Here is a 16951-nt window from a genome sequence, read left to right as displayed (position 1 = left end):
CGAATTTGCGAGGCCAACGCGGAATTCTACTTTGGGAATTTGGTCTACGCTCGATGATCATTTTGGGAAAATTCTTTGAGTTCAATTGGCAAACTGTTTTGATTATTTGGCAACTTTGTAATTTAGGAGAGGCGTGGTATCTGGCAAGCGAGCGACTTATGGGAATTGACGACTTTGTTTTTTTAATAATCTATTATTAGGATTATTTTTCGATGGTATTTCCAATAAAACCAAATTTCTATTACAGAAATTATCAACTGAAATTATCACTTCACGCGGATACCAATATTTTGTAAATTGATCAAAGCATTTGAACGATTCGAAAGTTTTGTGATTTAAGAAAATTGTTGTGTTTCGTAAATGAGTGAGTCACGAGAAGCATCGACTTTGCTTTTTAATATTATTTTCCAAATGTGAACTGCGTAAATGATCGAGCAACGAGCGAAACTTCCGTCTTCGTAGATTCAGCGGAAAAGGGAATGACTTTGTGCGAACCGGAAACGGCGGAGGCCGAGCTTTTCCGATAAGTGTCGCCAGCGAAATCGAGCGGTGAAACAAAAGGGAAACGGTGAAAGTGACGCGCCGAGGGCAGCCAGAGGGCGGCGAACGAGCACTGGGAGGAACGGGAACGCGGCCACCGCGAAACGAGGCGGAGAGCTTCGCATAAACGTTGGAAATTAGGAAAACCAAAATCAATTTTTCGACCTCCGTAACAAGTTCACGGATATATATACATAACTTCATATTCACTGGAATAACGTGCGCGAAATTTTCCACCTAATCGATACACAGTAGGGAACTGCGAAAAGAAATGGAAGGAGGCAAAGAATTCTCACGAAGGGCGGAAACTGGAGAAAGCAAAGTATTATACAGTTCACGTTCGCACAATTCCCGTGTATTATACACGAAACTGTATAACTTTATGTTCGATGGAATAATGTGAGCGCAATTTTCCAAACATAATCATATATAGTATGAAATATATAATCATATACAGTAATCATGTATATCATGAAACGACGAAAAGAAATAGAGAGGAAGAAGAAGAAGAAGGAGTGGAGGTTTTCAACAAGGAAGAAAAAGTTCATCGGAGCGTGGAAAAGAAAAAGAAGAAGGGGTAGGGGTAAACTAGGAAAGGGGGAAGAGAAAAGATGAAAAAAGAGAGGGAGTAGGAGAAGGACGTGGAGAAAAACAGAGTAAAAGAATGGTTTTCTCTGTGTTTCTCCGTTGCTCGTACGTGCGATTGTGCGTGCGCGCGCGTGTTCTCGTAGAGCATCGTAGCTGCCGATGTGTTACGGGGAGGCTGTGACTCATCCTGCGGGAGAGGGAGAAAGAGGAGGAGACGGGGAGAGGATGGGGGAGAGAGCGAGTCCTGTTCCCGTGGCAGGAAGCAGCGAGTGGGGGCGGGGATCGATATATCGACTCGAGAAACGTTCCTGCCGCTAGCAGGACTGCGTAGATTCAAGGTCCTCTTTTTCTCTGTTCTCTCTCTGCGTGGCTGTCTAGCTCGCTCTCGCGGCTCCGCAAAGTCACAGTCTTCTTCCCGTAGCCGGGGAACAAATGCGCGCAAAACTGTAAATTCCGTCCGCTTCCAAGCCTTGTTCCTTTCGACGCTGGAATTTCACCGTCGTACGTTTTATTCTTCCTTAAGTTCCCTTTTCTTCCTTCCTTTTATTTTTCGTCCGTTTCAATTGGGAGAAATATGGGTTTTAAATGAGAAGGAAGACATCTCGAGGTTTCAGGGGTGAATTTTAAAGGAATCTTTTTTTTGCCAAATTATTCGACCGTTATAGCGATGAACAGAAAATAGGAGAATCGATTTCTTCGCGAGTGGCTTAGAAATCCTGAATCATACGATTATTCGATCGCATTTAACCTTAACGTTTCAACCCCTTGTCTCGTAATATCGAGTCACACTTCTGCCGTGGACTATAGATCAAATATAACGAAGATATCTATCTGTCTCAGAATGAATTCAATTTTACAAATTCTAATCTCACTGCCGTATTTCGATACTGTCCTCGAATAAATTCCCAAAGATCGAAATATCTAAAATCAACGTGCACACCATATTTATGAGAAAAAAAGGAAAAATCACAAGACAAATGATGAAAAACTACAATCTAAATATTCTTCACCTTCGTGTACAACTACCCATTATCGTCAAACCCTTGCAACTTCCAATGTACGTTCGACACTGAAAATCGACACGGAGCCATCGGCGTTAAGCGGAGACCTGAAGCCCCCGACGATCGATCGTCTCGGTTTGTCGACTACCGTTTCTCAGTGGCTCCAGAGTCGACGATTCGCGAATCACAACAATTCGCTGGTAGCGTACACACTGCTCAGGTCCACGTGACATCTAGTGGATGATATAGATTCAGCGAGCGCGTCGAACCTGCTACGACATGGCACGATGACGTCAAACAGGTCACGTTCAGAACATCCGGTGTGCGTAAAGCACATTTTGGCCATTTTTCGGCCACAGGCCTATCGATTCGCGAACGTCGTCGCCAGACCATTTCCGTTCGACTTCGAGAAGAGTTTTCGGAGGGTGGCGGCGGGGGGGAGGGGGGAGCGACACAAATTCGATTCGTTTCGAGAGCGCATACGCCGCGCAATGACTGCGTCCTTTAAAATTGGATTCCTGAATAGCATTACGAGGGAACTTATTGTGTTGGTTGCTGGACCAGAGGTTCTCAATCGGTGTCTTTCATTGATTAGTGGATTCAGAACTAAAATAATTCGTAGACTTGGAAAAAACGCTTTGGTCTTTGTCAATTTCTAATAATAGAAACTTACGAAGGCTAGAGGAAAAAAAGAAATTATTTTTATCGGTGTTTTTACTCTGATATCAGTGGATGGCGAAAAAGAATGTTCTCTCTCGTATGAAACAGTGGAAATTGAGATAAATCAAGTTCAAATCCACGGACTTTTGCGAGAATCCAATAATACACGTACCTATAGAATTATCGTTTTAATGTATGTAATTGTGTAACTTGTTATCCGAAGAAGAAGACAAATATCGTTATTGACAGCGGTAATTAAGATTCGTTCCAAGAAGAATGTTGAGAAGAACGAGATATCGTACTGAATAATGGTAATTAAGATTTATTCGAGCAACACAGACGGGCTGAACGATACTTGCGCTGTAACGGACGTTTTTTATGCTAGATCCTCGGTCGTAGATCATTAAATATTTTATGTCGAGAGCCTCGAGAATCTTCTTATTTATTTTATTACTTCTTTTACCTAAAAAATCTTTTCTGCTTCTCTTAGTTGCTAAACTTTCCTATAGCTAACATTTCTCTGTCATATTTCTTAATTACACGGTCTTCCCGATCGAAGAATCAATTTTTCGTTGATTAGTCGTTTTTGATTTCCTACGGTGAATAATATCTTCATTCCTAACAACCTGTATAATTACATTAACCTCTTCACGCTCACGGACAACATGTCTTACGAACTAATTCTGTCTCGAATTTATGAATGAAATACCTCACGTCTTAACCCTTTCTTTCATGCTTGATGTTGCGTATACGCAATACCGTACTTTAATTTAATTAATTAACTGATTAATTAAACAAATAAAATCCGGATGAAAGGCTTCGTATCCACTAAATATCATAAGACGTACTTATATGTCATGTATATGTTTTACATAAGTATTCTTACGTTACGCCTTTTGTGCATTTTTCCCTGTCGAACCTATAAATGTATAAAAATTCGCGTTAATAAAAGATAGAATCGATGTTTTTCTCAAACTAAAGCGAAATTCGGTTCTGAAAAGATTAGCGATATCTCATCCATACGTCGCAAGCACGACATCGAAACGCGTCTATGGATGCGGAAGGATTAAGAGGCGAAAAGAACTGTTTCACTTCGGGTAAAACGTGCTTGAAACGATCGTGTCGCTTCCTTGGTCGCGGCTTCGCACAAAGATTATCGGAAAACGGCGCGTTTAAATGCGAGCAGATGTACTTAAAGCGACAGATGCTTCGATGGCGATGCGAGAAATGGCCGCGCGTCGCCACGAATTCGTTGCTAGCTTGGCACAAGCCGCCCCGGGATTCAGGGTGTTTCGACGAGTCGAAAAACAGTCGTCGCTCGATCGATACTCGCCTCTCGTTCTTCCTGTACACACACTTGCGAACGTTCATGCGTGCACACGCATACACGTACGTGTTTTAAATACACGTATATGTATTTCAGGATTAACTAAAATTAAACTCGGTCGAGCCGAATGCGAGCAAGGACGATCTATTGACATTAACCAGTTTCGCAAATAGGACGCCGGTCGGCAGATGGCAGACACCAGAAGAAGAAAAGCAGATCTCGTTCGCGAGATTTCCAAAAGGCGATTCGATCGCTCGAAACACGAAACGCCATCTGCTGTACGAGGATAATTAGATTCTCGTAATGCAAGATAGAAATTTTGTTGACTGGCTCGAAATGGTATTGGGATCGGTTCTTATTACCTTTGACGAACGAGCTGCAAAGGTTTCCGGTTCGGAACGGGTAATCCGATAGATGATACCTTTTGTCGCGATGTTTTCACTCTTCTTTACAGAGAGAACCTCTTTTCGTCCTTTTCGATTGTCAAATGTTAAAGAGAACTGGCCATGTTAAAGATAAAATCACCTGTTTGTAACTACCGTTACGTTAAATAGAAACAAGTATTCTGTCTTCTACATCTTCTGACAGAGAAGCTTGAACGAAGAGGAATCATGGTAAATCTCGCGTAGGTAGATGGATACTTCAGGAACAGTAGAAGTAAAAAAAATTAGTTTAAAAAACTAATGTTTGTAGTTTTATCATCAAAGAATTATCGTTACATGTTTGCCTATGCTCCTCTGATATTTTTATGCAAGGGGAAAAAGTTTTATCGAAAGCACGGTAAACATCGTAAAATCTCGGGAAATTTGGCTAGACGCGGCTCCATCGTCGCAATGGATCGACGAACCGCGGCTAACGACCACGAAAACTGGATTTCACACTCGGCTGATGAAGGCCGCGTCCCGGAGAACCCGGCCCGTGTACCAAGGACGAAATTCCCTTGGCAAGGTGGCCGGGTCGATCGTTACTCGCGCGATTTCGCTGTCGCAACGTCTTCGCGCCTGCCTCTCTTCCAGGAAAATCGAGTTTTCACCGTTTTCCCTTTTACCAAGATAGAAAGGGAAAACGGGAGGAGAGAGGAAGGAAAGGGGAGGTTGTGTTAATTTATACGAAATGTTAAGTCCGCGTCTCTTAATCGAGTCAATTGTCCTGGGCGACGATTAATCGACTTTTCCTTTCGCAGAATGAACGGAGTAAAGCGAGCAATCTGTTCACATCTTCCGTGTTTTCTGAACGAGATGAAAATTACGCGACAAGGTGAACAAGTTCTTCGTTCTATAAGTTCTTCTTTTTCAAAGATGATTTTTTTACTGACGTTAGAGGCACAGTTTGCCTTATAATTATGGTTAGTTAGCTTCACGATTGAGATCAAAATTATACAGTAACGCGAATAAATTCCTTTTAGTGGTAAGACTATACTGTACATTTGTAAGATGTTCCTTTTTTTCTTAAATCTTTAACTGGTATTGTTAGATTATAAGTGGTATATTACAACAGTTTGATATATCATTTAATTTTGGACTATACGTACTTTCTTTTATTCTATTCTTTACCTGCTAAATATCATTAATGGTTTCTAAAATGGTCGTAAAGTGGTAGGAAAAAGTGGAAGTGACTAAAAAATAGACGATGGAACGATGTCGGGAGATTTTATAAAGGGAAGGAGCGAAGAAGGAGCACGAGAGAAAGCAAGGAACCCGAGCAAAGGAGGCAAGGGCAGGGAGTAGTTCACCGTTGCGAGACGTTTCGCCGAGAGGCGGTCAGGAAGTGGGACGAATTTTTCGACTTCCGCGGCTCGATCGATCCCTTGTGCCCCGGCAGGCTCTCAATATCCATTATTACGACGAAATAGGCGCGCGGGCGCACCTCGGCGCCTCCCTTTTGCCGACAAAAAAAACCGGTGAAAACGCGAAAGCGCCGACGTCGAATCGGAACGCTCTTTAATCGCTCGCTTCATTTGCTACACGAATCGAATTGAATTTCTTTTTCCTCCTCTTCCGAAAATCGACTTTTCGTCGCGTCAACCGATTTGTGGGATCGTTTAACCCTAATGCGATCCGCTTTAATCCTAAATCGAGTAAAAGCTAAATAAGGATTGAGAGTGAAAGTTCTACGGAATTATTATATACGTATAAAAACAAAGTTGTAAAATATTTTATAGAAATGGAAGAGAGGCTGCTTCCAATCGTATTTAATGAATGAGAACTTGAATAATTTTCTATGTTTCCCAAAGATCGTTAATAGAGATTTAAATTAAACAAATGTTCGATACTTGCAATGCTGAAATGATAATAACGCGATTGAACGACTATACGCTTTAACAAATATATAACGTATATAATACACATATGCCTAAACGAAGAGGAATGATGGCAAATCTCGCGTATGTAAATGGGGACTTTAGTAATAGTAAAAGTAAAAAGAATTAGTGTTTGTAGATTTATCATCAAAGAATTATCGTTACACGTTTGCTTATGCTGCTCTGGTATTTTTCTACAAAGGGAAAAAGTACAAAATTTTCTCAATAGTCGATCCACTAACGCTTTTAAATTTACTTAAATATATTACACGTAAATGTATAGAATTTATCTGAATCTAATCATGTTGAAATTTTAATTTGCAAAATTATCATACTTTAATAACCATAAGAAGAATAATGTGAATTCCGTCATTTCGACAAATTTCATAGTCTTAATGATGAATATGACTTTAAACTAGAATTCAGAATGCATAATCTCACGAATCAAGTCCTCGTTCCAAACCATCGAAAAACTCTTCCTTATTACCATTCCACGTCATTCTCTTATAAAAAGTCTAAAGAAAATTACAAAGAAAATCCTCTTATTCATCCATCATCGGCAACCTCATCCACCCCGAAAGAAAAGAACATCGAATGGTAGACGGATCGGTCGATTGGTTTGGATCGATCCGCGGAAAGGGGTGATTCTCCCTTTGGTTCGAACGCGAACCGAATAATCGGCATTGGGCGGGCTTTTCGGTTCCGGTTTCTCGATAAATCGAACTGCACGAAGCCTGTCAACGGTAGCAAAGAGGAGAGAAAGAGGATCCGGCGAGTGTTCGGTTACTGGACGGCGTCGGATCCGACGATTCGCGCGCGTTTCACTCGTCGAACCGATAACCGTGTCCGATAACCGGCTGCAATTGCCTCAGGGTTATCGTACATCAGGCCAATCAACTCTACTCGGGCCTGGCAAGACGTTGAGAAACGGCTCATTCACTTTTCCATGGCCTTGGAAAACGAAAACGAAACGTGTTTCATGATTTGTTGACTTTACTTGATCGCAGAGGAAATTGAACGATGACTATGTTTCGGCTGGATGCCGGGTGACATTGATAGGGTGCTTTTGTTTGATTGCAATAGGGAGGGTGATTGATGATTATGATGATTAGGATGGAATGGGTTATGTGTTTGGAAATGGAGCGGCATGATCCGTGGATTGCTGGCGGAGTTGGAGCACCGTGTGAGGAATCGGATTGTAATGGATTGGAATGTATAGATTTCACGGTGTATAGATACGATTTTAAATTGTTTTCTTGATCAAATGATACCATTCATTTGTCCAAGCGTGTGATAATATTTTTTATACTATAATAAATTGAACTACTTATTGTATATAAAACTTCAAACACTATTTGGCAAAGATGATGTGTACATATCATACCTCAACAATATCGCGTGCAATTTGTATTCTTTTTAACCAAGAACGCGTCAATTATAATATAGTCAATTATAACATATTCGTTTGTCTCGTGTCTTAAAATTCTATTACAATTAATCCATAAACGTCACACATATGCGTGTGACGTTGATGGCTGGTATTCTGCAGATTAACTGTCTGCAAAAATTGTTATCGTTGATGAGAATTTCGTACGTGTAAATATATGCAGCTTTTATATCATATGTACACAAAACAATATTTTCCACTTTCCAAAAATGTGAATTCGCATGAACGTTCCCAATTTCTGTATCATTTCCCAAATTCATATCAATATTTAGGACAGAAATCGTGACAAAACATGGGCGGAGCGCGTGGACGAGCACGTTGTCAGTGAGGTCACCCATTGCCCATTTGCTCCAGGCTGATTCAACTGTGGTCCCCACTGCTTGATCCTCGTGTCGTGCTCCGCCCATGATGTCCAGCGATTTCTAGAACCTGCTGCGTGTGCCTTCGTTCGCGTAGGTCACGTATAAAATTTTCCAGCGATGCCATTAGCATAGCGATAAATCGCGCGAAAACTCGACCGCAAAAGAGACCGCAAAACGCACGGCGTATCGCACGTCACTGATGCGATCTTCGTTGAAGATCGCTGCCCCCGGCGGTTCCAACGCGCGATTCCCGACCGGCACGTGTGAATCGCCGCTCCCGGCGACGTAACACGACGTAATACCGCGCAAGAGGCGGCGTGGGCGTTGACACTTCTTTCGGTTGCCTCCGGACTATCCGTCTTTCTTGTTATTGTAGCAACGACGTAGTAAATACCTACAGGGTGTTCCACAAGTGGTTGTTTATATACAGTGGCTACGAAAAGTATTTATAGACGATTGTATTTATTATTGCATTTACATGCTAGTTAACACCTTAATGTATCGTTCTTTTCACAATTTTGTCTTTACAGCAAGCATTCGTCGAGTGTATATAATATATATTCTTCATAATTCTAATGTTATATCTTACGTTTTTAACACGGTAAGACGCAAGACGCAAGGCAGAAAGCGAAAGTAAGTGTTTTTACGAATACGAATGAAATCTTTAATACGAAATTGTCTCCATCTTGAGGAAAATTGAGCTTGATACCTATTTTTGATAGCGAAAAGGAAGGGAATTGAATTATATCTACAGTTCCGAAAAAGTCAGCTCTTGAAATTCTACGATTTAAAACGAAACATTCTTTACGGTGTGAACAGCATTGCCAAATACTTCTACTGAATCATATTGGAAACAAAACCAAAGACCAAAGCCGACTTCTCCATTCTTAGCTTCTGGAATTATTTCTCTTCGTAAGATCGACGTCTAAGAAAATTCTTCGCGCCTCGACCCACCTCCCTCAATAACTTATCGTTGCAACCTTGGCATAAAAAGGCGACAATGCAGCCAATTAACCGGTTCGCGCGTAGGGATACTTCTCCTCCGCAGAGTATACGTATCGATCCAATTGCAGCGAAACCCGGCAAGTGACAAACGTTTTCAAGGGTTGATCGATGTCGGAGGGCGAGGATATCATGCCAGTTGCACGATCGCAATTCCGTCTCCGACTTTCAACTTCAAACTATCCGAGACCAACTTTCTCTTTCATTCTATCCTGGAAATACAAGTTTTCATGCGAAAGAAAAGGAAACGAAAGAGAATGTTTCAAAGGGTTGTTCGATGGAAAACTATTACACCAATCGCATAATAGCGATTTGTTCTGCAATTTTCGACCTCAAACCCATCAAAATTATCTTCCTTTTCCGTTTTAGAAATTCTTTACATCGCGTTCTTTTTTTCTACGCGAAAGAAGAGGAAGGAACAGAAGAAAATACTTCAAAGGGTTAACCGATATCCGAGGACGTAGCTAATACGTCAATTGCACGATTGCAATTTCGTCTTTTATCTTCAATACCAGTCGGAATCAAGCTTCTTGTTTATTCGAGTAATACACGTATTCGTTTCACAGAACAGAAAAAGATGCAAACGAAAGTGAAAAAAAGAAAAGGGAAAAGAACTTGTGGAGGAATTTGAGGGGTTAAAATCGTTTACCCTCGGTCATGAAACGGATCAAAACAGTGAGAAAGGCGATAAAAATTGGGGCATCGCGGATGGCCTCTCGACAGCAGCCAGGTGTACGATGAACTCGAGGGTGGCCTCCTGTTTCGCGAGCAGAAAGACACGGGGGGTGAGCCTTCCCTCGGGATAAAGAGGGTGTTAAGATCCGCGATGGTGTGGGTTGTTGTGACGGCAATGCTTGTATACCGGTCGGGGCCTTCGACTCGTGCCGCTGCCCATCTATCATCCGAGCATCTCTTCCCATTCCTCTCGTTTTTCTTTTTTTTTTCTTTTTTACCTTGCCTTTGTCGTGCGTCGTCCCGCGACTCCTAACCGATCGACGCTGTCTCAATGTACTCGTAAAGATCACGAAATGTTTGGAGAAGTGTTACATGTGCAACTTGTTCGTTTTTTAAAATCAACAGTAGCTGGACAGAATGTGAAATTACAGATGGTTATTTCATATTTGGAATTTTAATTGCTATAATCGTCTAACGATTCTAATACTATCGCGCATTATAGCACGATCATTTTTTATTTAATTATTTCTACAAAACGACAGTTCTGTGCTATTTATATTTTCTTTTGCTAGTTTTCTAATGGGATAGAGATAAAAGCTATTTGGTAGAAGAAAATTTAAATTTGTTAATAAAACTACTTTATACGTTCTTATAATTCTTAGCTAATTAAAATGACAAAATAAGGATGTTCTTTTTCCTGCTACAAGGGACAGAAGTCTAAAAAATCAGGATGCCCCAGTTTCAACTGGCTGTCGCGATTATTATGAAATGTTGGAGGGCAGAGACGTCGCGTCCCTGTTCTAGCAAGGCGTAGAAGTTAGAGGAGTTTAACATAATCGGTTGTCATTGTCGCAGCATAATGGAGCAACGAAGGTGATGCATATACGATGACGGGTTATTCAGTGATCGATTTCGAGAATCGCATATTATTTGCACTCGACAGGCTATCATCGAGCGGAACAACAATTTTCTCGTTTAATCGCGGCTCATCACGAGATGCGCTCTGCCTACGCATGGCTGTCCGTGAAAGTCACGATAATAGCTGTCAGTGACTCACTTAAGGTCAGCTCTCGGAAAGTGGCACGATAAAGACAAGAAGCAACTACGAGTCGACGACTCGTGAAAATCATCGTCGATCTGTTGAACTTTCCAGTAAAATCTCGCTCCTTGATACGTCAGACATATGTTCTAAGAAACTTAGGAAGTTTAACTGTTTTATAATTCCATTTAGTTGCAATTCATTACGAAAGCTGAGAAAGAAGTTTGATTCAATATTTTTCAAAATATTCCAGTAAAATTTTTCGAACGTATACCATGTTATAATCGCTAAGAAGCATTGAATATATATTAAGGTACTATTGACTTTCTATAATGCAGCAAAATTGCTGTTACTGAAACGCGAGAGAGAAGCGTTATTGACTATGAATGATAGGATGGAAAATGGCAGATCTAGCTGGACGATTGGTAAGAGCAGCTAACATCGCTCATTTTACACCCACATCTCTAGAATCCCTAACGGATAAACGCGTTTCATAGAACACATTCCTCTTATCAGTATCAACGACCGACCGTTCGATTCTCTGCCGAACATTGGTCTGAATGTTTTTCTTATCGCAGTTCCATTTCACACAGAAAATAAAGAAAAGGAAGAGAAGGGACAAAAAATCTTATGCAAGAAAAGAAAGATCGAGTAAAAAAATATTGTTTAAATGAAATACTACGACTTCTCGATTTTCACGTGATTAGTATGAGAAAACTTTGCTTGTCGAGGAACGAATCGATTCGTTTTAATTGTTAGGCGAGCATGTTTTATCGTGACGAGAAGAGAGAGAGAGAGAGAGAGACGAAAGCCAAGGAGAGAAAGGAGAAAGAGAGAAGTAGCGCTAGGCCGTATCGGCAGCAAACAACACGTTTGTTTCTGAACGAGTCTGAGTTCGATACGCGATTATTATGACCCGCGACGAGCCTTGAACTTGCCCTACGATAAGCGGAGCTGCTTACGAGACGGCGACGCCGCGCGGCTGTTTGTTGCACACCGCTCTGTACACGCTTGCCCGCGACTTTGCCATTAAATTGACTCGCGTCGGAGTACAATGACCTCGTGCATTCGAGTTTTCAAAACGAACTCTCCACGTCTACTCGTGGCTCGTTCTCGCTTTCGATGCCATTATCCTATCGAATCGAATCGTTCTAAAGCGTACTTTTTTTTCAATAAGCGTTAAATGTGGGTTTCGAAATTTTTTTGGAGTTCGTTTTACTTTCCGATGACTATCTTATCGAATTGGAGCAATTAAAGATATTTTAAATATCTCCTATCGTATAGATTTTGCAGAGGGATTGAAAAGGTTCACTATTTTGATAATCGTTTGTCTGCATGTTTGAGAAATTTCACTACTTCGTAGTAATATGATTTTAATAATTGTTCGATGAGTATTTAGTAGTACTTCTGAGAAAATTTTATTGCGGATGTTTCGATAAAATTTAAATGGGTCTGAGAATATTTAACTCAGTCTCTTACGAAATGAATTGCGATTGCAAATAAATTGCGACTGTGTTGTTACGGCGAGGAATGCAATTTTCTGTTCTAATCAGAATCGGTAGTCGAGGAGCAGTACATTCGGTATAATCAACTTGCGGCAAGTTATTGGTAAATCGACGTTGTTAGAATGGCATGTGATTTTCTGTTGTATCAACGTGAACGTCACAGTCTCCTTCTTTTTTTAATAATTTTCATATGTGTAGCTCTTTGGTATCAAACAATTGAACCGTAGCATTGCAAATGCATAATTGACGATAACCTCCACTTGCAGCGCAACGTCTCTGATAAATAAAAGGAAGTAAATCATTCCCGTTGTTTCAACAAAAAATCACGAGAAAAGCTTCTTCCTATTTTAAAAATCTGAACTGATCAGTCTTCCTTTTTAAACACTTGTTCCACATTTTCAAAAACGAACATTGTCTATTTTACACATCTAAATTGATCGATCTCTCCTTTTAAATACTTAATAAAAATACTTGCTCGACATTGTAGAGTCACCAGCTCTCGATAATATTCTTTCTTATTTAAAAATTCATTCAAGTCCAATAAAAATGCATAAAGCGCAACAATTTCTTAGGAATAAAAACCAGGAGAGGGAAAATATAGGAGAAAAAATTTTACAATGCTCGTTTTTGAGCACAGTTCGAATCCGTCGCTAGGAAAAGCAACTGAACAGCCGAACAGCCAGCCAGCCAGCCAGCCAACGAGCCAGTCAACCCACCAACCCCCTATTCAATGTCGTTACAATAATAAACCACCTCGGTTATCTGTATTTCTGTATTTCCCTCTGGGATTCTCGGCACATTCAGGCATCGGGGCCAAGTTCAGCCTCTATCTATATATACACGGAGCGTTCTATAACGCGGCTGTATGCCAGTGTTTATCCTATCCTGGCATCCGTGCGCCACCCCTTTCTCCCAGCGGGCGCCGCGTGCACCTGGATTTTCACGAATTTCAAGGGAAACATGGGCCGACAACCAACCCCACCCTTCGAACGATGTCGCGTGCCGACCACCTTCATTTTCGCGCTCGTTTCATCGCCCCTTCGATCCACTCGTTCTCGCGGAATTACTCCAGTTACGCGGGCGCGAACGCGTGCGGCGCAACAGGATTCCTCTGCCAACGAAAGTGAATCCAGACAGAGCGAATTTGTAACTTTTCGAGTGTTTTACGCGCCGATGTGTTTTTTTTAAAGGGGAGAAGTTTTCAGTAAAGAAATGATTGCAAACGAAAATTTGGAGACTGTTTAATAAATTACGAAAGACCCGTTTAAAGAAATGTCACGTTTCGATCGTTTCAACGTGCTTCAATCAGAAAAGTATACTTTGAATATTAAAATAGTAAATATTGGTAACTAATATCTGCTCTATATAAGTCTGTAGACTAATCTGTAGATTCTAATTAGATTAAGTTTAAATTCACTTTGGGTGCCGAACGATCCTCGCGTATCGCTAACCACGAAAGGATTTCGCATATACCATTGATAAGTAATCGTGAAAATTCCAAGCTTCGTCGATGAAAACGAAATTTATTGATAAAACATACTAACCTTTTTCTCGGTGAGTTTTTCGCACCGCCTCATTTTGCAGATCTGATGGCTCTTGTCGTTGCGGCATGGCGCGCAATCTCCGCAATTGTCCTTGCGTTGACATCCGATGCACTCACCGCACCTCTTGCGTTTCTTCTTGGCCGGTTTGTCGCTGAGTCCGCCGTCACCGTCGGCGTCGGCCATCCCGCCACCAAGGTGATGGGCCCCCCTGTTCGCAGTGGATGAAACCGCGGCTACTTGCCCGGAACTCTCGACATTTCCGGCGCCAGCGCTGTCTTCGGACTCCATCGAGCCGGCTCGCATTTTTCTACGCTCTTTTTTCCTACCGTCGATGCCGATCGGCCTGGATGTAGGTGACGAGTCAAGCACCGTGGACATCGGGTTCTGGAAATTGGCGTGATGCAACTGAGGATACTCCGGCTTCACCACGGTCAACACCGTGTGATGAGGATGTCCAGGAGGCGGAGGCGGGAACGCCTGCACCGGACTGGAACCCAGCAACTGAATGTGCCTTTCGTCGAGTAGCTGCTGTTGAAGCGCCGGCACCTCTCTAGCTTGAACGGGAGCCGGTACCAAAGGATAACCGACGCTGCCTCTATGCGGATGCGGGGCTGGGAGCGGCGTGCCGAGCGTATGGAAGCTAGGCAGGCCGACCGCCGACGTGACAGGTGGAGAGTGCGATATCGAGGCTGGCGACAATGGCGTGAGCGCGGTTAATTGAGGCTCTGCCTCGCTAGGAGCCGTAAATTGACTCGCGAAGCTGGGCAGACCTTCGGCGGCTGGCGCGGCGGTCGGCGCACCGCCACCAACGGCATTCTTCGACTCCCATGGCCTGTACTGGCTGGCAAGAACCACCTCACCCCGTGAATCGATCAAGCGACCCGTCAGTCCCTCGTAGTAGTCCCAGGAGGACGTCAGACCGAGTCCAACGTCCTGGGAGTGAAGGGTAGTCAGTGTTGTCGAGCTGTCCATCGCGTTGTCCCCGGCGAAGCTGCTGAATGGCGGCAGGTGACGCGCCGGATCACCTGGACCGACCGAGCTCGGCGAGGTCGCGACCGCCGCCGGAGGGCTTCCTGTTACCCTCTCGGTGGCGACGACCTCCTTCGTTACCTCGGCGCTCATCTTCCCCGCCACGTCATCTCGACGTGAACCCCCTGCACGCAGGAGGTCGTGTTACTTTTCTGCTTCCGAGAATACTATGTTTCTGACACTGGTCCGGGACGAAATCAACGACAGCGCGAAAGAATATACGGTGCGTATGCGGCTGTATACGCACACGAATTTCCGATCTTTCGATCTTGTTTCCTCTATCGGGTGATTTTATAGACGTTCGTTTTTCCACGATCGTGACTGGACGCTCGTTATCGGGATTATCCGCTTTGCTCGACGCGTGCTCGGGATTCGTATCCACAGCACCGTGACATCTGGGAGAACGGGTCGAATATTCTTTCTCTATCGATGCCTTTCCGTGCCTCAAACCTTCCGTTGGTCGATACTGAAACGCGGGTTTCTCCTAACGATTCTTCTGGTGTGTTTTCTCTGCTGGTGTTGCCTTTCTTCCTAGCTTCGTACCTTTGCGTTGTCTCGGTGTATGTGTTTCTTTTTCGTGTGTATCGGTGTGTATCGATGTGTATCAGTGTGTATGTGTGATTTTCCTGAATTTCTTCCTCTTGCCTCTCGTTTAGAGCTCTTCTTCGTTCCTCTTTCGCGTTCACTCTTGTCGTTATTCTCACTTGCTCTCGTTCTCTCGTTCGTACGTACGCTTTCGCTCTCTCTCTCGCTCTCTATAACTCTATTTCTGTCGTTTGTACTCAACAGGTTTAGGCTACGAACTGAAGTAGATCGGTTTCTCTGGGAGTAATTATATGCGAGTCCCCTTTTCCGGATATATAGGGCGGCCTGCGTTCTCTCCGTCTGTCTTTCGCTTTGGATGGGACTCTTCTTCTTTCCTTAATTAGATATTTTCATACGCGCTCTTTAAGAGTAGGTGCGTCTGTTTTACTTTTTTCTTCTTTTTTCTTTTTTTTTTTGTTTTTTTAAAAAAAAGAACGTCAACCCTTACTTTTAGTTTGCCTATCACGTAAAATTTGTTTATTATAAGCTTAGAAAACTTTGTCGGTCAGATTTTTTCATTTACTTATTTCGTATGCTTCTGTTTTGCGCTTTTTTTTTTCTTCTTCTAATTAAATCTGCTCGCGAAGAGATCGCCGCTCGTCTAGCTGGTTAGTGAGTATATCGTTAGCTCGCTGAGTGATTAGTAGAAAAAAAGAAATGGTAGATTCTTTGGTTTACGGTTTTTACTTCTTCTTTCTTCTTTTTTCCCTTTTGTTTCGTTTGTCTTTTGTTTTTAAATCTGATCTTAAACGTACAACAATCGTGTTAAACGCGTTTCTCCGTTTTTTTGCTTTCTTACTCTGTTTCCTTTCCTTTTTCGTTTTTTTTTCTTTCGTTTCGTCTTTCGATTTGGCACTGGCGGACTTTTTTTTATTTTTTCTTTTTTTTGTTTCAGATATACTTTGTACACTAATTAGATACTATAGCTCTTAATGCTTTGTCTTCTTCTGAACTTAAGCTCTTGGAATATCTTTCTTCTTCTTCTTTCTTTTCGCTTTTTTCCTTTCTTCCTTTGTTTTACGTCGATATAAACACACTAATTACTTCTTTCGCGTTTCGTAAGAAAATAGAAATCACTTGAGGTTAATGTGGCTTGTTAGAAGGCGGTTGATTTGTACGATCTGCAACAGAAAGACACAACACGATATTAAAATCAGTCGTTTTACAACTAAATCTATAACACAGTTAATATCTTTATAATTCGTTTCGCATCCATAACTTCGCACAACGATCATTTTCACTATACACACTCTTACGCTTTTCGGGACGAACATTTCAACATTCAGAAACAAGAAGAATATACAATGGCTACAAAATGTACTTGCACGAATCCTTATTCTTTACTGAA

The 16951-nt window shown here is 42.1% G+C and overlaps 1 protein-coding gene across 6 annotated transcripts in view; it reads right to left on the bottom strand.

The window, feature by feature from the left end:
• The window catches only part of Tet (tet methylcytosine dioxygenase-like), a 144160-nt gene that overhangs the window by 112508 nt on the left and 14701 nt on the right, over positions 1 to 16951 (bottom strand). For all 6 annotated transcript variants that reach the window (XM_069124069.1, XM_069124072.1, XM_069124068.1 and 3 more), the window contains one exon: positions 13990 to 16724. In XM_069124069.1, coding sequence (XP_068980170.1) covers positions 13990 to 15111 — 1122 coding nt within the window. In that variant the 5' untranslated portion in view covers positions 15112 to 16724. The remainder of the gene's footprint in view (positions 1 to 13989; positions 16725 to 16951) is intronic.

The sequence above is a fragment of the Bombus flavifrons genome, chromosome 11 (assembly GCF_040668555.2).
Source record: "Bombus flavifrons isolate JBK064 chromosome 11, iyBomFlav1_principal, whole genome shotgun sequence".
NCBI lineage: Eukaryota > Metazoa > Arthropoda > Insecta > Hymenoptera > Apidae > Bombus > Bombus flavifrons.
The sequence above is the reverse complement of the archived record's forward strand: the minus strand, read 5'-3'. Positions and strand labels throughout refer to the sequence as shown.